Genomic DNA, 22,517 nt, shown 5'->3' on the forward strand with positions numbered 1-22,517 from the left:
GAGGAGGAAGGAACGGGAGGGTTGGGGGAGGGAGTGAAAAGGGGGCCCGAGAAGAAGGGGGAGGGGGAGGGGAGCGTGAACGGGAGAGGGAGGGTCGGGAAGTGGGAGGGGGTTGTGGGTCCCGGAGGCGGAGAACGCGGGGGGAGAGTTGGAAACTGAGGGGGGGTAGTGGGGGAGGGTCGGGAAGTGGGGGGAGGGGGGGGACTCCAGCAGCGGGTGGGCTGGGCCCTGCCGAGGAGTCCGGGGGCGCCGGAAGGACCGGGTCGGAGAGGTTTGCTGGAAGGGGCTCTGGGGGAGGGTCGTGGTCCAGACGTGGGTGGGGTGCAGGTGGTTCACGTCGTGCATGTCTTTACAAGTTGGGTCTCACTTTTGTGGAGTTGTGAGATTCCCGAGGATGAGCTGAATTGTCCTCTTTCTTTTCTTTCTTTCTTTCTTTCTTTCTTTCGGGTGCCCTCCCCCCCCACACTAGCTTGTTGCAAGGGACGAATTTCCTGGGCGTGCAGTGCTTCAAGGCTGTGTTTGCTCTTGTTAACGTGTGAGGCTGCCCTCCTCCCCGTCAGCCCCCATCACCCTCTTTTATTTGCTCTTTTAACCCCTGCTCTTCCTCATACTTGGATTTAATGTGTGTGCTTCTGATCGAAGCTATATCCCTAGCACCTCACCAGGTAACAGTAATAGTAAAGGTTAACTCTGGTTGAAGGCTTGCTTAGCACAGCTGGGTGCTGTTCTCAGCATCTTTGTTTTCCTTACATCTTGAATTCTTACTGCTACTCTTGGGTATGACTTCTCTCCCCATTTTACAGCCCGGGAAGGGAGATTTAGTGTGTAAAAGGTTCTATACCTTGTCCTGGGATGACTAGCTGGGAGAGGGCAGGGCTGGGATTTGCTCCAGGGCCCTTTGCTCTGAGTAAATATTTGTTCAGTGGACCGGTGGTTCTCCACCAGGGTCAACTGTGCCTGCCCCCCTCCCACCTCGAGGCACTCTCTGGAGACATTTTTGATTGTCACAGTTGGGGAGATACTGCTGGCATACTGTGGAAGGAGGCCAGGGATGCTGCTAAAACACTGTAGGTTGCATAGGATGTCTGCCACACAGAATTGTCCAGCGCTAAATGTCACTAGTGCAGGGGTGGGAAGCCCAGGCGTGGGTCAGCAGGTCTTCACTGAACGCTTACTCTGTGTGGGATGGGGGCTTCTTCTAATTCATGCTCCTAGCAACCCCTGTGGGGAAGGAGTTACTCTTAGATCTGTACTACAGGTGGGGAATTTAAGTCCAGAGAGGGCCCAAGGTCACACCACCGATAAATGGCTGAATTAAAAGCGGAAGCCGGGCAGGCAAGCTCCAGAAGCTGTGTCTCTTTGTTTTTTCCATTTTTTTTTTGCGTTTTTTAAAACTTATTGCAGTTTAGTTGATTTACAATGTTGTGTTAATTTCTGCTGTACAGCAAAGTGATTCAATTATACACATATATACATTCTTTTTTGTTTTCCATTATGGTTTATCACAGGATATTGAATATAGTCCCTATGCTCTACAGTAGGACCTTGTTTATCCATCCTATATATAATAGTGTGCAACTGCTAATCCCAAACTCCCACTCCATCCCTCCCCCAGTCCCTTGGCAACCACCAGTCTGTTCTTCCAGAGCCCTGCCTCTTAACCATTAAGTTAATGCAGCAGGCGTGGGCTCTGGATTCGAATCCTGCCTCTCTGTCACTCTCTGCATGTCCATTTCTCTCCTTCTTTACAGTGGGGCTCATCTCCCCAAGTCGCAGGGCTGTTGGGAGGGACAGGTGGGGCAGAGTAAGACACGGGCCTCGTGGTGGTCTCCTGAGGCCTCCAGGGTGCCTGGTGGGGCTGGATGATGCTACCGGGACACACACAGGCGTGTTACAGTTGCTTTTATGGAGGCAGCACAGAGCACTGTGGCAGCTGCTGGAGCCACTGGCCCTCACTGAATAAGAGGAGTTGCTTTCCACAGCAGAGGGACCTTTTGTGTGTGTGGATGTATTTTGCTTTGTTTCTTCTTATTTTTTGTCAAGCTATAATTGACATATATTCGTTTCAAGTATACAACATAACGGTTTGATATTTGTATATATTGCAAAACGATGACCACAATAAGTCTAGTTAATATCCATCGCCATACAGAGTTATAGAATATTTTTTTACATGATGAGAACTTTTTTTTTTTTTTTTTGCGGTACACGGGCCTCTCACTGTTGTGGCCTCTCCCGTTGCAGAGCACAGGCTCCAGACGCGCATACTCGGCGGCCATGGCTCACGGGCCCAGCCGATCCACGGCATGTGGGATCTTCCCGGACCGGGGCACGAACCTGTGTCCCCTGCATCGGCAGGCGGACTCTCAACCACTGCGCCACCAGGGAAGCCCGATGATGAGAACTTTTAAGAGCTGTTCTCTCAGCAACTTTCTTTTTTTTTTTAAGATACATATTTTTTAATGCTTTTTTAAAAAAAAAATATTTATTTATTTTTGGCTGTGTTGGGTCTTCGTTGGCACGCGCGGCCTTTCTGTAGTTGCGGCGAGCAGGGGCTGCTTTTCATTGAGGTGTGTGGGCTTCTCATTGTGGTGGCTTCTCTTGTTGCGGAGCATGGGCTCTAGGCGCGTGGGCTTCATTAGTTGCGGCACGCGGGCTCAGTAGTTGTGGCTCACAGGCTTAATTGCTCCGCAGCATGTGGGATCTTCCCGGGCCAGGGCTCGAACCCGTGTCCCCTGCATTGGTAGGCAGATTCTTAACCACTGCGCCACCAGGGAAGCCCAACTTTCAAATATACAACAGAGTATTATTAACTATAGTGGCCAAGTGGTGCTTTACATCCCCAGGAATTAGTTCTTTTGTAACTGGGAGTTTGTAAGTTTTGATTCTTTTCACCCATTTTGCCTACCAGCGCCCCCACCCCTGCTTCTGGGAACCACCAATCTGTTCAGTGTATCTATGAGTTTGCTTTATTTTTGTTTTTTTTTGGATTGAACATGTAAGGGAAATTATACATTTGCCTTTCTCTATCTGATTTATTTTGTCTTAGCATAATACCCTCGAGGTCCATCCATGTTTTCACAAATAGTAGGATTTCGTTCTTTTTTATGGCTGAATAATATTCCATTATATTTATTTATATAGGTATTTATATTTGTATATTCCACTTTATATATATATATACATACACACACACATATATATATATTTTGCATCTTCTCCGTCCATTTATCCATCAACGACACTTAGGTTGCTTCCATGTCTTGGCGGTTATTGTAAATAATGCTGCTATGAACGTCGGGGTGCATGTGTTTTTTCAAATTAGTATTTTTGTTTTCTTTGAATACATACCCAGAAGTAGAATTGCTGGATCAAACGGTAGTTATATATTTTTTTTAAAACCTCTTTTTTTTTAAAATTAATTACTTATTCTTTTTCTTTTTTTTGGCTTGTGTCGGGTCTTTGTTGCTGCGCGCGGGCTTTCTCTAGTTGCAGCGAGCGGGGGCTACTCTCTGTTTTGGTGCATGGGCTTCTCATTGCGGTGGCTTCTCGTGTTGCAGAGCACGGGCTCTAGGCGCATGGGCTTCAGTAGTTGTGGCACACGGGCTTGGTAGCTGTGGCTCGTGGGCTCTAGAGTGCAGGCTCTGTAGTTGTGGCACACAGGCTTAGTTGCTCTGTAGCACATGGGATCTTCCCGGACCAGAGATCGAACCCGTGTCCCCTGCATTGGCAGGCGGATTCTTAACCACTGCGCCACCAGGGAAGTCCCCAGTAGTTCGATTTTTAATTTTTTGAGGAACCTCCATAGTGGCTGCATGGAATGACCTTATTTATCAGTCAGTATGTGCTTTCTCAGGAGCAGCCTCTGAGCTTGGTGACCCTGGGACCCAGGGAAGAGTCCGTCTGGCCCTGCCTCAGGGGCTAACCTTGGACAGCCGAGCGTGGGTCCCTGAGGTCACAAGGCCCTTCAGCGTGATTCCCAGGGCCTCACTCACTCAGGTGAGACTCCAGTCCTGTCCCGGAGGGATCTTTCTCACAACAGAGCACGCTTCTCTGCCTCTTTTGAGACTCGGCTCTGGCCCAGGTCTTCTGGGAAATCTTTCCTGCTGCTGCTGGGCTAGTCAGTTCTTAAATGGAAGGATGGGTGGGTGGAAGGTGATGCTGTGACCAGCTCCAGGGCCAGACAGACGCCAGTGTGAGTTCAGCCCCTGCCACTTATTAGCTGGGTGATTTTGGGCAAGGCCTTCACGTTCTCCATCTGCAAAATGGGGGCAATAATGCTGATCACACAGGACCGGTCATCCTATAAATTTTCTTTCAGTGCCAACCAGCATGCTGGGCTCTGTATATGTGGCCTCTTGCCCTTGCAACGCTTAAATTCTAGCAAGGGAAATCAGCGCCCAGATATGGTAAGACCAGATCTTATTAAACGCTGAGATGAAATTAATACGGTGACATGACAGTAACTGCAGGGAAGGGTGTGTAGGTGATTCAGGGAGGCTGTCCAAGGAGGGAAGGATGGCATCTGGGCCTCAGAGGTGAGAAGGAGCCAGCGGAGCAAAGATGGAGGTAGAGAATGGCAGTACCAAGGCCCTGAGGTTGGGCCAGCCTCGAGTCTTAGAAGATCATCAGTGTGTGGCAGACAGGCATGGCTGTGCGCCAGTAAAACTTGACTTAAACAGGCTGCAGGGACTTCCCTGGTGGTCCAGTGATTAGGACTCTGCCCTTCCAATGCAGGGGGTGCAGGTTAGATCCCTGGTCGGGGAACTAAGATCCCACATACCACACAGTGTGGGAAAAAACAAACAAACAAACAAGAAAACACAAAGCAAAACCCAGGCTGCAGGCCAGTGGCTCCTGAAGGTTTTAAACTCAGGACCCCTTTATACTTTAAAATTTTTTTGAAGACCCCCCCAAAGCACTTTTGCTTACAGGAATTACATTTATTGTTATGTATCATGTTAGAAACTAAAGCTGAGAAAATTTCAAAATATTAATGCATTTAGAAATTGCAGTAATCAACTTTCCATATGTTAAGATTTAAATTACACTTTTTTTTCTTAATTTTTTTTTATTTGTGTGTAGTTGATTTACAATGTTGTGTTAGTTTCAGGTGTACAGCAAGGTGAGTCCATTATACATACATATATAGCCACTCTTTTTCAGATTCTAGTCCCATACAGGTCATTACAGAGTATTGAGTAGAGTTCCCTGTGCTATACAGTAGGTTCTTATTAGTTATATATTCTATATATAGTAGTGTGTATATGTCAGTCCCAATCTCCCGATTTATCCCCCCCCGGCAAATGACACTTTATTTTATTTATTTTTTAAAAATAACACTTTTTAAATGAAAAATAACCACGTTTCCCCAAATGAAAAGCTGGAAACATGGCATCATTGTTTTGCACATCTCAGTGTCTAACTTGAACAGCTGGGTTCTCCCATCTGCCTCTGCTCGCAGCCTGTGGCCTCTGGAAGGCCCCAGCATACACTCAGGAGAGAATGACAGTGAAAGAGGCTGGGAACCCGTGTTAGGAAAATAGTTCTGACCTCGAGGTACCCCCTGGAAGGATCTTGGGGATCCCAGGGGTCCCCAGGCCATTCGAGGACCACAGTTCTAGGCCGGGGTTTCTTAGGGGCTGGGTCTTTCTCTGCTGGGGGGCCGTCCTGTGCACTGTAGGGTCCTTAGCAGCATCCCCAGCCTCCACCCACCGGATGCCAGCAGCACCCCCACCCCCATCCAACAAGACCTTTCTAGATGCCTCCCCGGGGTAACGTCACCCCTGGTCGAGAGCCACTGCTTTGTGTCACCCCACGACTGAAGCCACTGCACGTCTGTTTCCTCCTTCAGGAAGGGGAGGAGGAAGTGGAGGGCACACAGCTTCCTGGGGGCGCCGGGGCGCAGGTCTTACAAAAGGAGAATGGGGAGAACGGATAAGGGGGGCCCCTTGCAGTCTCTCGCGTTTCCCTGTTCGCAGACGTGATTGGGGGCCCCTGAGCGTCGTGGCCTGCTGGGCGGCCGTGACAACACCACCGGCCGGGCAGCTTCAACAACAGACATTTATTCCTCGCAGTTCTGGAGGTTGGGCGTCCGGGATCAGGTGCAGCCAGACTCGGTGTCTGGTGAGGGCCTCTTCCCGGCTTGCAGACGGCTGCTTCCTGCTGTGTCCTCACACTCAGGGGAGACAGATCTCTTCCTACGAAGACGTTAGTCCTGTAGGAGCCCGGTCTGATAACCTCATTTAGTCTTAATTTCCTCCTAAAAGCCCCATCTCTAAATACATTTGGGGTTAGAGCTTCCACATATGAACCTGGTGGGGGGTACGGACGGACATAGTTCTGTGCACACTGGCTAGTAAGGAAGAGATTGGGGGGGCTTTGGAGCAAGCATCCTAGGGTGTCTGCCTCGGGGACGTGGGTTGGGACGTAACCAGGCATCGATGGTGGTGATGACAACTCACATTTTCTCGAGCATGTGCTACGTTCCGGGATCCCTTCTAAGATCTCGGTGCGCGGGGAGGCTGCGGGGGTAGAGGGAGGACAGGGAGGCCACACGAGGCCGGCGAGCGCTGCGCCGCCGCCGCTCCTGGGTGGGCCTGGGCGGCGCGCACGCATGCACGCATAGAGCGTGGTTTTCGACCCCATGCCCACGGCAGAGGCAGGGGCTTCCGGGGGATGGTCGGAGTTGGGTTCTCACCACTGCCTTTCCCCCCCGACAGGTGCTGCCGTCCCGCTGGCCCCATGGAGGCCCCGGCCGCCCAGCCTGTGAAGCAGGAGTGCCGGGCCGCCGAGGGCCTGACCCTGGACTCACCGTGGCACCGCTTCCGCCACTTCCACCTGGGCGACGCCCCGGGCCCCCGCGAGGCGCTGGGCCTGCTGCGCGCCTTGTGCCGGGACTGGCTGCGGCCCGAGGTGCACACCAAGGAGCAGATGCTGGAGCTACTGGTGCTGGAGCAGTTCCTGAGCGCCCTACCCGCTGACCTCCAGGCCTGGGTGTGCAGCCGGCGGCCCCAGAGCGGGGAGGAGGCCGTGGCCCTGCTGGAGGAGCTCTGGGTGAGCGGAGGCGGCTGGCGGGAGGGGCCTGCACCGCCGCGTCCCCCCACCCCGGGCCTGCCGTCTGCCTTCCCCAGGGCCGGGGGTCCTCAGCTCCACACTGAGACAAACACAACAGGCTCCGTGGGACCCTGAGGTCCAGGGTGTGGTCGAGTCGGGTGGGAAAGTCAGGCCAGCGAGGATGTTTAGAGGGACTGTACACAAGCCCACCCTCCTGATGCTCAGTGCAAGTTCAGGGTCCCCGGGACCACCCTCAGGTCTCACAGCTCAGTGGAAGGACTCAGAGCTCCATCCTGCACACAGCTGTGGCTGGTCACAGCGGAAGGACACAGATTAAATCAGCCGAGGAGGGGGCAGCAGGGCAGGATCCAGGAGGGTTCCTCCCAGGGGATTCGTGGGCGGTGCCAACTCCTGGCGACAACGTGTGCAAGACACAGGGAGCATCACCAACCAGGGTGCTCCCCGCACCTCCACGCCTGGAGGTGTTGGGGCTCCAGCCCCCGCGAAAGGCTGCGCGGATACCGTGTGGCCCAGAGCCTTCACATGAATTACGCTGTTGGAGAGTCCAACACGGCCCAAGGCCCCTGGCAGGCAGGATGTGCTGAGTGAGGGCTCAGCGGTTCCCCTCCCAGCAGGTGAGGGCAAAGGCCAGACCTCTCTCTGGGTAAGGTCAGCCCTTGGCTGCACCCCAGGGGTCAGCGGACTGCAGCCTGTGGGCCATATCTGCCAGCCTCTGGGGCTGTGGTGTTACACAGCCTCACGGGGCCACGGCCTCACCATCCACTCGTGTGTCGCCTGTGGCCTCTTTCTCCCCGGGGCAGAGCTGAGCAGTCGCGACAGGGACCAGAGGGCCTGAAGAGCCGAAAACCTTTGCCCCCTGGCCCTTTCAGGGAAAAGCCTGGGCACTGGGCAGGTACCAGGTGATTCGCGTGTGCAGAGTTCGGGGGTCCCAGGACCATCCCCGGGTTCAGTCGTTCATGGGAAGTACTCAGAGCTCGAGGAAAGCTGCTGTTCATCACAGTGAAAGGACACAGATTAAAATTGGCCGAGGGAGCAGGCGGATGGGGCAGGGAGACCCTCACGGAGCTTCCTCACCCCGGGTCACGTGGACAGCATGAGTATTGCCAACCAGGGGGCCTCCCCAGCCTCTGTAGACATGGCTTCCCAGTCGGGGAGGCTGACCTCAATCGCAGGTCCGTCTGAAGGTGAAGCCGGTACAGCAGGGCCAGACCTCCCCCAGATGGCACTATCAGCGTGGCCTGCCTGTCCCCACGCAGTCCCGAGGGTGGGCACTGGAGGCTGTCATCCTCTCCATTTCAGAGGTGAAGGTATGAGGCTCAGAGAAGTCGGGTGACTTGCCCAAGGTCACACAGCCAGTTGGGGGGGTGAGAGGGACAGAACCCATGTGCTGTGGCCCGAGATCCCTGCCTCTGTCCCCTGCTGGGTGCCAACACCTGGCCCAGCATCTTCCTGGGGATGGGGCTCAGCCTTGGCACAGTCCAGCGTCCTGTGCCTGTGACCCGGAACCAGAGAGCCCGCAGGACACCTGCAGGCCCGCCCCCCCCCCCCGCCCAGCAGTATAAAGTTCCCAGGCTTGTGTGCCTGGGAATCGCAGGGTGGCCGGGCAGTGCAGCTTCCCAGGCTCCACTCCGGGGCGAGCCGGCCCGCGTCCTGCTCCCACCCTGCCTGCACACCGGCAGGCGTCACCTGGGGTTACCAGGCCCCACTGAGGCCAGGGAGCTGGGAGCTCGGCGTCCACCAGTCTGAGCGGGGGCTCCTGGTGAGACCATGTGCTGCCCACCTCCCCCCACAACTGACCCCCGCGTGGGAAGTAACTCGCTTGGGCCCCCCAAGCAGGTCTGTGGCTGGAGGCGCCCAGGACCCAGGTGGCCCCGTGCCAGCCCCGCCCCACACCTCGGCACGCCCTTGTCTTGACCCTCTTCCAGGAGCATGTCCTGAGCCATTGGAGCAAAGGCAGGTGGTTGGACACCTCCATCCCTCTGTCCGTGCACTTGCTCAGTGTCCATTGAGGGCTGCGGTGAGAGGCTCCGGGGGTCGGGACCCTCTGAGGTGGTGGGGATGTAAAATGGTGCAGCCGCGGTTGGGGGCAGTCTGGCAGTTCCTCGGGTTGAACGTGGAGCGGCTACGTGGGCCAGCAGCCCCACTCCTGTGTGTGAACCCAGAGAAGTGAAAACTTATCCACACGTAACGTCGCATGCGATACGACCTGAGTGGTAGCAAGACAGCGTCACTCGTAACAGCCAAAAAGTGAAAACAACCCTCACATCCACCGGCTGGTGAGTGGATCAACAGAACGCGGCCTGTCCACGAAGCAGGACACCACTCAGCCATAGAGGAGTGAAGCCCTGACGGGCTACACCGTGGGCGAACATCAAAAACACGAGGAAAACATGAAAGAAGCCGGTCACAAGGACTTTCCGTTGCATGATTCCGTTGCCGTGAGATTCGCAGAAGAGGCAGGTCCATAGAGGCAGGGAGCAGATTAGCGGTTCCCGGAGGCTGGCGGGGAGGAAATGGGGAGTGACTGCTGACAGGGGCGGGGTACGGGGGCTGGGGGTGATAAAAATATTCTCGAATCCATTGTGGTAATGGTTGCACAACGGAATGTACCAAAAACCGGGGAATTGCAATTTAAGTGGGTGAATTCTCTGGCATATGAGTCATGTCGCGATAAAGCTGCTATTTATAAAAAGATTGGTGCCAGGGTCAGCACAGAAGTGGGACAGGCCAGTCCCCGCCCTCCTGGAGCGTGCGAGCCAGGCAGCTCCACTGGGAGGCCGACCAGGCCTTTTGCGGGGAAAATGACCGTACCAACTCTTCCTGCCATCTGAAGAGGAAGGAACGTCCCAGCTCATTCTACAGGGCCAGCGTTTTCCTGGTACCAAAACCAAGGAAAGACAACTGTAGGCCCTCTTCCTTAATCTCAAAATAATGATGTTGAGTGAAAGAAACTAGACCCTCCCCCCCAAAGAAGTACCGATTTACTGTATGGCTCTATGAACATGAAGCCCTAGAAGACAGAGACCACTGTATCGTGCCGGGAAGCCCATCAGTGGTTGCCCTGCTGGAGGGAAGGGGGGAGGTTCCGGATGTGCACAGGGAAGCTTGCGGGGCCACGTGTGCGTTCTGGGGCTTCGTGAGCACATACGCACGTGGAACTCCTCGGGTCGTGTGCCGTGAACCATGTGCATTCACTGTACGCGTGTCACGCTTCGATGAAGCTGCTGGGAGTGCAGTGTGGAGGGTACCAGGATGGGGGCGCCCTTGAGCCTGCGGGAGGTGGCAGAGCCGGCGCTTGGCCAGGGCCTGCAGGGTGTGTAGGAGGGCAGGCCGGGCATGGGTGGGAAGGGGGCTCCAGGCAGAGGGAAGAGCGAGTGCAGAAGCGTGGGGCTCTGAGCGCCTGGCACACCCAGGACACCATTGGCCCTTTGCTGTTGCCTGGGCTTGGAGGTCCAGGCGGGGCCCCGGGCAAAGGTAGGAGCTGAGCGCGTGGCAGTGACCAGGCCACAGCAGATGCGAGTGACGTGGCAGCACCTGCGGTGCCGTAACGCCCTGAGCCGCACTAGTGTGCTGCAGTAGCAAGGTGACCGTGTGGATTCTCCCGCCACCACCAGCCAAGGTGGGCACTTAGGGATCCCTGACGACGAGCTTTCCTAAAAGGCCCTGGAAGCTTCCTGCCGTCTGCTCGCCAGCTGGCAGAATTGTCGGCATCGCTGGTCTGCAGCCTAACAGCTGCTTGGGTCCAAAAGCACTGAAACAAGTGAAATGTGAGAAGGGGGGTTGTGTGCCTATAACCCCTGACAGCTCTTCGTCATCACCACCAGGAGAATTCTGGTCTTTTCCTGGAGGCACGGGCTCGAGGAACAGTGAGAAAGAATATAAAGGAACCAGAGTAGTGTGAAGCTTCTTTTTAAACCACTGGTCTTCTGGCTGGTGCCATGCTGCTTGGAGCTGTCCACCGGTTGAGCTGGGAAAAGTTCCGTTCTCAACTTCCTTTACTTTTTGCTGAGTTAAAAGTAGCTTCTCTGTTTTCCTTCTGCATTTTGTCGAGGAGTTTGCAAAAGGCATTAAAAAGCTAAAATAAGATTCAAAGCAGGTGCATCAGTTATCTGCTGTGGAACAAATCGCACCAAACTTAGTGGCTCAGAACAGTAAACATTTGTCATCTCAGGCAGCTTCTGTGGGTCAGGAGTTTGGGGCAGTGCTGGCTGAAGGTCTCTCACGAGGTTGCATTTAAGACCGGCTGGGGCTGTCCTCACCTGGAGGCTGGCCCAGGGCTGGAGGATCTGATTCTGAGGCGGCTCCCTCACGCGGTGGTCAGCTGGAGGCCTCCGTCCTCACCACATGGACCTCTCCGTGGGGTGGCCAAGCATCCTCCAGCTTGGCAGCCGGCTTCCCCCAGAGCGAGCGGTAGGACTGAGAGGGAGAGAAGTAGAGGCTGTGGCTCAGGTTGCTCAGTTGGGGTTGTGGTATCTCTGGTTTCAGGGACCAGCAATGAGGGCACCTCGGGATGCGGCAGAAGGCTCCGGGGTCGGCGTGGGAAAGGAAGACGGTGGGGTAACGCCCTCAGGTGAGCAGCTCACTCCTTCCCCACAGCGCTCCCAGCCCCGGGGGACCCTCTCCTGTCCGTCCTTTATTTGTCCAGTGAACATCCCTGCTGTGAGCCAGGCCCCATGCTGGCACCAGGACGGGAGCTGAATCAGACACGCCCTGCTCTGGAGGGCACGTCTAGTGGGGGGTCAGACAGGACAGCGAGCGCCCATGATGCGCCAGGCGTGGTCCCACCAGCTCGCCAAAATCCCGCGCCCGCCCTTGAGGTCCCCGGCATCAGCCACCTTTCATAGCTGCAGGAACCCAGGCACAGAGAAGTGAGATAACCCACCCAGGTTCGGGTGCCGGCCAAGCAAGGCTTGCACCCCGGCAGCCTGGCCCCAGAGCCTTTGAGCCCCAGTTCTTCGCGGGGCGAGACCTCCTGCAGTCATGCTTCTCCTGACCCAGGCACTGTGCAGGACTCTCTCATTGCCCAGCCTGGCGCCGATGCCCGGGCCGGGAGCTGGGGAAGGTGCTGGCTCCACCCCGACCACAGGCATTAGGGTGAGGAAGGGAGAATCAGATTGAATCTCGTCAAAGCGGGGAACAGACCCGGGAGGCAAAACCTGAGGATGCCCACCAGAGGCAGAAAGGTGACTCTGGTAGCCGGCCTGGACTCAGGCGCCTCGAGACCCGGTGGGGGAGGGTGGCGCTCACCTTGTGCCAGGGCTGTGGCTGGAGAGGACGGAGGAGCTGGGGATCATGTCTGAGGCCACGTGTAGAGGTGTCAGGATGGGGGCCCTTCTGATGACATCATCAGGACCTGTAGAGCCCGGGTCGGCGGGGTGGGGGGGGTTGCCTGTGGACCTCCAGAGGGGCGTGGGTCGGAGAGGGAGCAGCGCTGGGACGGTGACTGGGAACCCGAGGCAGTGCCCTCTTATGCCCCTCAACGGGGACCACAGCGGGGGTGGAATGAGACGGCACACTAACGTGCTCGGCACCGTGCCCGGCACAGAGGGAGAGACTAACAGGTTTTTATCACACCCGTCCTAGTGTGACACTTAAAGGTTGCTTATCTCCTTGGAATTACATAGAGCAGTTTGGAAACCTGAAGAAAGGAAATGTGTGGTTCATCCACCCACCCGACTTATCCATCCCCACTTACCCACCCGTGCACCCATGCATCCATCCATCACCCAATCCATCCACTCCAACATCCGTCTACACACTCCCATTTACCACTTACCTACCTATCGATTTCCTCCTCCCATCCATCCACCCATCCATTCGTTTATTGGGCACTTACTCTGCACCAGGCCCTGTGCGGTACGGGGACCCAGGGATGAATCAGAAGCTGGCGGACAACGCTCTTCCCTCCCGGAGGGCTCCCTGGCGTTAAGCGTTCCCCCCCTGCCCCGGGACCACCCCTCTAGCCAGGACACGGGCGGCCCTTGCGGCCTTCCCTTGCCCGGCTGTGCCCTGCGCCCGCCCTGACCGCACCTTTGCCTGCAGGAGACGCGGCCCCCGGGGCTGAGGAACTGGCGACGGGGGACGCCCAGGCCGCGCGCCCTTACAAGCAGGAGCCGGGCAGCCCCCAGCCAGCGCCACCGCCCCCACCGGCGCCCGGCCTGCCCGCCTTCCTGGCGGCCCCGGGCTCTGCGTCCTGCCCCGAGTGCGGCAAGGCCTCGCTGAAGCCGGCGCACCTGCTGCGCCATCGGCAGAGCCACTCGGGCGAGAAGCCGCACGCCTGCCCCGAGTGCGGCAAGGCCTTCCGGCGCAAGGAGCACCTGCGGCGCCACCGCGGCACGCACCCCGGCGGCCCGGGTCCGGCCCTGCGCCCGCTGCCTGCGCGCGAGAAGCCACACGCCTGCTGCGAGTGCGGCAAGACCTTCTACTGGCGCGAGCACCTGGTGCGCCACCGCAAGACGCACTCGGGCGCGCGGCCGTTCGCTTGCTGGGAGTGCGGCAAGGGCTTCGGGCGCCGCGAGCACGTGCTGCGCCACCAGCGCATCCACGGGCGCGCGGCAGGCGCGGGCGGGGCGGCGGCGCCGGGCCCCGAAGGCGGGGGTCCCTTCCCGCCCTGGCCGCTGGGGTAGCCCCCGCCCCGCCGTGCAACCCCTCCCGTCCCTCACGGCTCCTCTGCCCCCTGTCTCTCTCCTCCACCGGCCTCTCCTTTGTCCTCCTGGTGCCCTAGAGCTTTCTGTTCCTTCCCAACTCTCACTTTATGTCCCAAACCTCATTCCTGTTCGGATCTCACGCCGTCCTCGTCCTCGCAGTCTCTCCCGCCTATAGAAGGAGACTCCGCAGTCCTTCCCTCTCCCGGGTCGGGGGCAGGACTGGCCAGGAGCAGCAGGCGGGGCCCCTGGTCTAGAGGAGGCTGGAGGAAGGGGACTGGGTCTTGTTCCCAGGAGACACCCCCCAGGACGGAGTGGAGGACGGCTCCGACAGGACACCCCCCCCCCCCAGGAGACACCCCCCAGGGTGGAGTCGGGGACGGCTCCGACAGGACAGACCTGGGTTCTGGCAGTGGGCTCCCTGGTCTGGCTTGTCTCTCTGCGAGCCAGAAGGCATGGGATGGACAGAGATGCCTGCCTGTGGGAAGCGCGTCAGAGACGACAGTTCACCAGCATCTGGAGAGTAATAAAGCCACTGATAAGTTGTGCAGACCCCAGGTGCCCTGCGTTCTGTCCTGGGGGCCGCCCTCCCCATGCTGCCCAGGATGGGAGGGGCATTGTGGGCCCCACCTCAGACCTTCCCAGCTGGCAGGGCCCTGGGAGCCTGGGCCCAGGGGGCTGGTTCCTTTTCCTTGAGCCTAGAGATGAGATGAACCCCGTGAGAGGTGACAGAGATGAGTTCTCGTGGGGGTCTGCACTGTGGGGGAAACGCAGGCACACGCCACCTTATGGAGCCCACTCACTGCCCCAGGAGCAGGTCTCCCTGCTTCCACCGCACACAGGCCAGACTCAGCCCAGCACCCAACTGCTTGGGTTGGAGTCTTGGCCTTAACAGCTCCCAGGCTCCATGATCTCAGGCCACTGAGAAGGGGCCCATTCTGGAAACTAAATGACGGAATGACGGCAAACGCTTGCACTGCCAGGCCAGCAGAAGCAGTGAGCACCGAGGGCACCTTTAGTGGCAGGGCTGTCCTTCCACACTAGAGGTCCATGTGGCCATGTCTATAGCAGAGGAAGCCGGCTTCAAGAGGCCACGTCATCTGCTGCAGGACCTCACAAGGGAGCTGGCAGGAGCACAAGGCAGGAGAGTGGAGGTGTCAGGCCACAGGGCTGGGGGCTGAAGACTGGGTCTGACAAGAGCGTGCCATGTGCCAGCCCCTCTTTCAAGCACTTAAAGCCATCAGGTCTTTTAATCGTCATAACCCAAGGAGGCAAGCACTGTGGTTACTCCCATCACGCAGATGAGGGGCCCAAGTTATCGAAAGGGTGCGTGGTTGGGCCGCAGTCACAGATCTGAGCTGGGTGTCTGGCCCCGGCGTCCTGATGTCTGCTCATCACCCAGCAATAATACTTAGTCCAGCTCCTACCGTCACTCAGGGGCCCCAGACTCTGCCGCCAGCACAACCGTGGCTTGGGCTTGTTAAGCCTCCATCCCTGACCTCAGTCTGGGGACCTCCTATCCCAACACACTGCATCCATCAGTGTGGACGGTCCCTCGAGATGTCCCACCCCCTCCACCTTTGTGTCACTGGGGATCACAGTGCTGGATGAGCCTCGGGCATGGTAGGGGTTGGAGGGGGGAGAAAACACCTCCGACAGCTGGGAAGATGAAGAGCTCTGACAGCTGGAGCTTCGCCTGTTTCCACACAGGTACCATCACCATACCCTGTCTGCCTGCCAGGGAGCGCTGGTCCCACCTTGGCTCCCACACCTGGTGATGGGCCGTGCCTTCCTCCAAGGCTCACACAGTGGCCAGGGCCAGGGTGGGAAGGAGAAGCTGGGAGGCTGAAATGGAACAGAAAGACCCTCTGCACGGCGGTAGGAAGTATGTGCCCTGCTGCTGATGGTGCAGGCGGGCGCAAGCAGAACCAGCTGGCAGGACTCCAGATTCTGTAGCGTGTCAGCATCATCCGTGGTGGACTGACGCCCTGGCCCCCACCCCACCCCGATAAACTCCCGTGCTCGGCCACACACAGGAGCAGTTGTGTAGCCCTGTGCCTCGCAAGGCTGTTCGGACGTCCACCCTGGGAGAGGGGGAAGAGGAGGTGCTCGCACACTGTTCAGGAAAAGTTGTCCAAAACCCGGAAACAGGGTGAGAATTCAGCTCTGCAACCTTATAAAATCATGCTAGAGTGTTAAAAAACAACAACAACACCCCCTCCCCCCCCGAGTTTCCTGTAACTCCTTGCAAATGAAACTGTGTCGGGCTAACAGTTGTTTGGAGAGGGGTTGGTTCACCACTCCTGCCAAGTCAGAGGTTAACCTGAACACAGCTAGGTGGGTGTGGGGACCAGGTTTATTCTGTCTGGCAGACAGAGCAGCCAGGTGTGGAGGTTGACCGTCTGGTGCGGCATGAACCAGTTTTAAGCAGCAGCCCTGCTTCGGCATCCCTCCCCACCAACCACACAGCCCTGGTTCATCCAGTCCTAATCCAACAAGCTCTGCATCCTGCTGGTCCATCGTAAAGAAGCCCAATAAATCATCAACCCAGCACTGGTATCTATTTGTATGAGATTTTTTTAAAATCAATAATTATGACTTTACTGAATACTACCCGGAGCTGGAGGCAATGAGCTAGAAGTATCCGCAGAAGCATGACCTTCTCTCTTTGAAACATTCCGGGCGGTGACAGCAGCGAGAATGAAAGAAAGAAAGATAATCAGATCTATTGCACCACCCCCACCCCACTCACAAAATGGCACAACAGATTCCATAAACGTAGGAGAAAAACCAAGATACAATGGGTTCCCCGGGTAACCAGTGAGGAGATGGAGGTCCACAGACCCGCAGAGAATCTACCACAATCCCACAGTCGGCCAGTGAGATGCAGAGATGCCTCCTCACGGCCCCGCTCTTGAGTCAGGGCAACGACTGAAGCTTGACTCCCCAAATCCCTTCTTTTTGGGGCATGAAGTGGTGAAAACAGGAGTGGGGAAGTGGGGGGCATTGGGACGACACTGACCTCTGGGTTATTTACGGGCAGGAGAGGGAGAGGGGTCTTAATCCTAATCCAGACCCGCAGCCCCAACAATAACACACCCATGTCCTTTAGAGGGTTAATTGTAATCCCTTGATTTTGGTCCAAGATGAGGAGGAACTGATTGAGGGAGATGCAGGAATATTCAGCACAATGGACAGAGGTGCTTGCTCGAAGCTGAGCCACGGGAAACAAGAATGCCTGTCTCCTGACGCCCCGGAAATCTCTCTTTACCTCCTTTCTCAGGCAGGAAAGAGAAATAAAGCTTTCATGCAAATGGTTTTCAAACTGCACAAGGACGTCCTGTTTGTTGCTTCATTGTGTGTATGTGAGGGGAATTCTCTGATAAGACTGAAAAGACAAGTATGGGTCTACAACTTTCAATCTGAGCAGATTTTTACAAATGCCAAGTGGCTGGACCACACATCACGTGGGCAGCGGTTTTTAGAACCTGCCTAACTCAAAAGACGTAAAATTCAAAATCATTCACGTGTCTGTTTAGAGAGAACCCCCCTTTCCCATCAAAACATTTAACAGCCCTCCTCAAACCGTCATGGTAACCAGAGTTGTTAACAAGAAGTACACAGCCTGCCAGGGTCATGAAAAGGTCTGGCCCCATTTTTTATTATGATATTTTAGCTCATTTTATTTTACTATTAAAAATTTTTTTTCTTTTCACTGTACAGTTTTGCAGACTCTGAAGGAACAGAGTCACTTGTGCCATATCTGACAGGAGCATTCCCGGCAGAGCCAATAGCAGAATGCTCTCTCCTTTCCCGCACTTCTCAAGATTCTACCCCCTTTTCCATTCCACTAATAGTATCTGTGCACCTACAAGGGAGGCCAAAGCTGGAGAGATGCAGCCACTCTCTGCATCTCTTCTCTTGAAGGAGCCATCTCCCACACAAGCATCTCTGTACCATTTCCCGTGCTCCCTCTGACTCAACATCGAGAGGTTGCCTTGTGTTCTTCTCTCTTTTAAAACTTTTCACAACTTGGGCTTCCCTGGTGGTGCAGTGGTTGAGAGTCCGCCTGCCGATGCAGGGGACACGGGTTCGTGCCCCGGTCCTGGAAGATCCCACCTGCCGCGGAGCAGCTGGGCCCATGAGCCATGGCCGCTGAGCCTGCGCGTCCGCAGCCTGTGCTCCGCAACTGGAGGGGCCACAACAGTGAGAGGCCCGCGTACCGAAACAAAACAAAACAAAACCTTTTCACAACTTAACAACAAAAAAAACAAACCACCCAATCAAAAAATGGTCAGAAGACCTAAATAAACATTTCTCCAAAGAAGAAATACAGATGGTAAACAGGCACATAAAAAGGCTCAACATCGCTAATTATTAGAGTAATGCAAAACAAAACTGCAATGAGGGATCACCTCACACGAGTCAGAAAGGCCATCATCAAAAAGTCTACAAATAATAAATGCTGGAAATGGTGTGAAGACAAGGGAACCCTCCTGCACTGTTGGTGGGAATGTATGTAGGTGCAGCTGCTGTGGAAAACAGTATGGAGGTTCTTCAGAGAACTAAAAATAGAATTACCATATGATCCAGAAATCCTACTCCTGGGCATATATCCAGACAAAGCTATAATTCAAAAAGATACCTGCACCCTTATGTTCATAGCAGCACCATTCACTATAGCCAAGCCATGGAAACAACCTAAATGTCCATCAACAGATGAACGGATAAAGAAGATATGTATACATACACATACACACACACAAACACACACACACACACACACACACACACACACACAAAATGGAATATTACTCAGCAATAAAAAAGAATGAAATGATGCCACTTGCAGCAATATGGATGCAACTAGACATTATCAAACTAAGTGAAGTTAGAAAGAGAAAGACAAATACCATATGATATCACATATATGTGGAATCTGAAATATGACACAGATGAATCTATGTATGAAATAGAAACAGAATCATGGACATAGAGAACAGACTGGTGGTTGCCAAGGGGGAGGAGCTGAGGAGGGATGGAGTGGGAGGTTGGGGTGAGCAGATGTAAGCTTTTATATATAGAATGGATAAACAACAAGATCCTACTGTATAGCACAGGGAACTATATTCAAAATCCTGTGATAGGGGAACTTCCCTGGTGGCGCAGTGGATAAGACTCCGCGCCCCAATACAGGGGGCCCAGGTTCGATCCTGCTCAGGGAACTAGATCCCACATGCATGCTGCAACTAAGAGTTCACGTGCCACGACTAAGGAGCCTGCCTGCCGCAACTAAGACCCGGCACAACCAAATAAATAAATAAATATGCCCCACTCCCAAAAAAAATCCTGTGATAAACTATAATGGAAAAGAATATTCAGAAGAATTGACACATATATATATATAGAATCACTTTGCTGTACAGCAGAAATTAACACATTGTAAATCAACTATAATTAAAAAATTTCCACATCTTGCTGCCCACTGCCTGTTAAAGGCTAAGCCATACTATTCCATTGACTCCCCATCATGGCTGTTTTCATCTTCCGAACTGCAGGAAGCTCTCCCACCTTCGCAAGCTCCAGCACGAATCAGCACACTCCTCGCAGCATCACTCCACTTGAGTCCCTGGCGTGAACACACCGTCAGCACCAGTGATGCTTTCCACATGCTGTCCTCAACATTCTTACGCCTCCTTGGCTCCACTCCATTCTGATTCACCAGCTTCACACAGAAATGTTCTTAGGAGGGTCAACCCTGAAATTTCTCTTCCTGACCATGGGTTCCTATCCTGTCACCTCTTGGATATCTTGACCCTTCTGATATCATGATTTGCAGCCTCACCAACCCATCCCTCTTTAAAAAATCTAAGAATTCTCTCCCTTCTGGTTCAGTAATTCAATTAGGTCTTTCTTCTGCACCAACAATGCTTGGGTCCTTCCCAACCCCTCTCACTAACCTTCCCTCAAAATTGTAACCTTCCCAGGTGCAATGGGTACCTGTCTGTAGTGTTGGTGGAACTGCAAACTGGCACCCTATTGTTGAAAGACAGTTTGTAAATATATATTAAGAACCTCTGGGCTTCCCAGGTGGCGTAGTGGTTAAGAATCCGCCTGCCAATGCAGGGGACACAGGTTCGAACCCTGGTCCGGGAAGATCCCACATGCCGCGGAGCAACTAAGCCCATGCGCCACAACTACTGAGCCTGTGCTCTAGAGCCCATGAGCCACAACTACTGAGCCCTCGTGCCTCAGCTACTGAAGCCCACGTGCCTAGAGGCCGTGCTTTGCAACGAGAGAAGCCACCACAGTGAGAAGCCTGTGCACCGCAACGAAGAGTAGCCTCCCACTCGCCACAACTAGAGAAAGCCCACACGTAGCGACGAAGACCCAACGCAGCCAAAAATAAATAAATAAATAAATTAAAAACAAAAAGAACCTCAGAATATGTATAACTTTTGACTGAGTTACCTTTCTTCTAGGATTTGCGAGTAAAGAATTAATCAGAAACTCATAGGGATGTTGATGTACTGAGACGCTCATTGCCTGCTTCACGTGGCTGACAGTGGAACCCAAGATGCAGCCCAATGTACTGGCTGGGAGTGCTGGCCAAAGAGCACCTGAGCTGTGGCTGAATCTCGTCTCTGACCCCTGGGAGAGTGACACTATTCCAGCTCTAGAACCTGCACTTCCCCTCTGTAAAATGAGATCATAATAGTACCCATTTTATGGGGCTATTTTCAGATTGAACGAGATAGCCTAAATAAAGACGTTAGCACAGTGCATGGCATAGAGTAGAAGTCCAATACAGAAGCTATCCTTTTATCATTCACTTAGCATTGCTCTGGAAATATTTGTTTTGTTCCCTTGACTCTTAGAAGCAGCATGAATCTTAGGTGCAGATATTCTCTCTGACTCTCCGTGTCTTTTCCTCTCTCTTTTTGTCTGTTTTTTCCTTCCATCCATCCATGCAGATATCTAGCTGTGTAGCTACCTAGCCATATCTCCTATTTTTGAGTACTCCATAAGTAGCTGGCACTGTTCTAAATGCTTTAAACATTAAGTCATTCAATCTTCACAAAAGTCTGTGAAGCAGTTTTAATTAAGGTCTTGGATTATTGTTTAGCTGTGTAGTTTTCAATTATCTTGCATTTATACCTATCTATCATTTATCATCTCTCTCAGCTATGTATCATCTATCAATATCTATCAATCTATCATCTATCCAACATCACTGTCTGTATCTTTCAGGTACATAGCAACTATCAATTATCTGTCTCTAATCTATCAGTCATCCGCCTACCTACCTACCTATCTCTATCCACCCCATCTCTACTTCCCTATTCTTTTCTCAGGATTCTATAGAAGGAGACAGCAGACGGAAAACCCAGTTCCTTCTGCTTCCTGCTCCAAGTTTCTGCTCTGTCTTTCCATTTACAACCTTAATCCTAAGGTAGACGCTTAAATATATTGTTTGTTGGGAGCAGGCTAAATCCTCCCACCTCATTTCTTCAAGTACTAGATAGTAAATAAATGCAGTGGATAATCAGTCCCTTTGGACGTTAATGAGTGTTCCCAGCAGAAGTAGAATGTGTTTGTGGAAGGAGGGGGGTGGGGGAGGAAGTCTCTCCCTGCATTTGCTCTTCGTGTCAGGTGCCCACTGCTCAGACTAATCAAGATGCGAATATGGCATATTTTGGGGTGGCATATTCTTTCACCCTTTGGATGAGCGCATTGAGGACCAGTCGCTGTTGATACCTTGGCCTTAAAATCCCCCCCGGCCTGCCCCATGAAAATTTAGGTGTAACAGTGGGGGTGGGAGGTGTAATCTCTCAGGAAGCCTTCAGGGCAAGTTACAAAAATCTGTCATCTAGCCTAACTCAGGGTATTTCCTGACTTTCCATCTCTTCTTTGATCCCTTGGTTCTGAGGAATGTGCTGTTTAATTTCCACGTGTCTGTGAACTTTCCAATTTTCCTCTGTTGCTGATTTCTCGTTTCACGTTGCTGTGGCCAGGAAAGGTACTCAGTTATGCCAGATGAATATGCTCCAGAGATCTGCATAACCACGGACTGGGCACCTCAAGATTCTTCAAGAGGGAAGATCTCATGAGAAGTGCTTTTTTAAATTAATAAAAATTAATTGATTATAGTTGATTTACAATTGTTAGTTTCTGCTGTTCAGCAAAGTGAATCAGTTATACATTTACATATATCCACTCTTTTTTAGATTTTTTTCCCATACAGGTCATTACAGAGTATTGAGTAGAGTTCCCTGTGCTATACAGTAGGTCCTTATTAGTTATCTATTTTATATATAGTAATGTGTATATGTCAATCCCAATCTTCCAGTTTATCCTCGCCCTCTTCCCCCACCCCCATAACCATTAGTTTGTTTTCTACATCTATGTCTCTATTTCTGTTTTGTAAATAGATTCATTTGTAACATTTTTTTAATTCCACATATAATGCCAGTGTTCTTAACACACACACACACACACACACACACACACACACACACCAATAACAAAGGAACACAAGGAAACTCTGGGTGTTGGATCGTCCTAGGTTTGGCTCCCTCTCATGGTGACAGGATGATGTAACAACTCCTAGGGCTTTGGGCTTTTTAAGGAAGAGAGATATATGTATATGCATATCCATATCCATAGCCATACCTGTAGAGAGATATGCTTCCAAAAACTCTCTCAAAAGAGCAAGGAAGGGGGATTCCCTGGTGGCGCAGTGGTTGAGAGTTTGCCTGCCGATGCAGGGGACACGGGTTCGTGCCCGGGTCCGGG

General features: G+C 53.5%; 1 protein-coding gene across 3 annotated transcripts in view; it reads left to right on the top strand.

Moving 5' to 3' along the window:
* The window catches only part of ZNF444 (zinc finger protein 444), a 17,651-nt gene extending 604 nt beyond the window's left edge, over positions 1–17,047 (top strand). Inside the window, exons 1-4 of one of the 3 annotated variants that reach the window (XM_029202801.1) lie at positions 3,692–3,999; positions 6,723–7,056; positions 11,563–11,647; positions 13,120–17,047. In XM_029202801.1, coding sequence (XP_029058634.1) covers positions 6,745–7,056; positions 11,563–11,647; positions 13,120–13,703 — 981 coding nt within the window. In that variant the 5' untranslated portion in view covers positions 3,692–3,999; positions 6,723–6,744 and the 3' untranslated portion in view covers positions 13,704–17,047. Of the gene's footprint in view, positions 1–3,691; positions 4,000–6,561; positions 7,057–11,562; positions 11,648–13,119 lie in introns of those variants that run through there. The other 2 variants (XM_029202790.1, XM_029202779.1) reach the window with 2 other exon arrangements.
* Positions 17,048–22,517: the final 5,470 nt, after the last annotated feature.

The sequence above is a fragment of the Monodon monoceros genome, unplaced genomic scaffold (genome assembly GCF_005190385.1).
Source record: "Monodon monoceros isolate NGI ecotype Baffin Bay Population unplaced genomic scaffold, NGI_Narwhal_1 Super_Scaffold_10, whole genome shotgun sequence".
Taxonomy (NCBI): Eukaryota; Metazoa; Chordata; class Mammalia; order Artiodactyla; family Monodontidae; genus Monodon; species Monodon monoceros.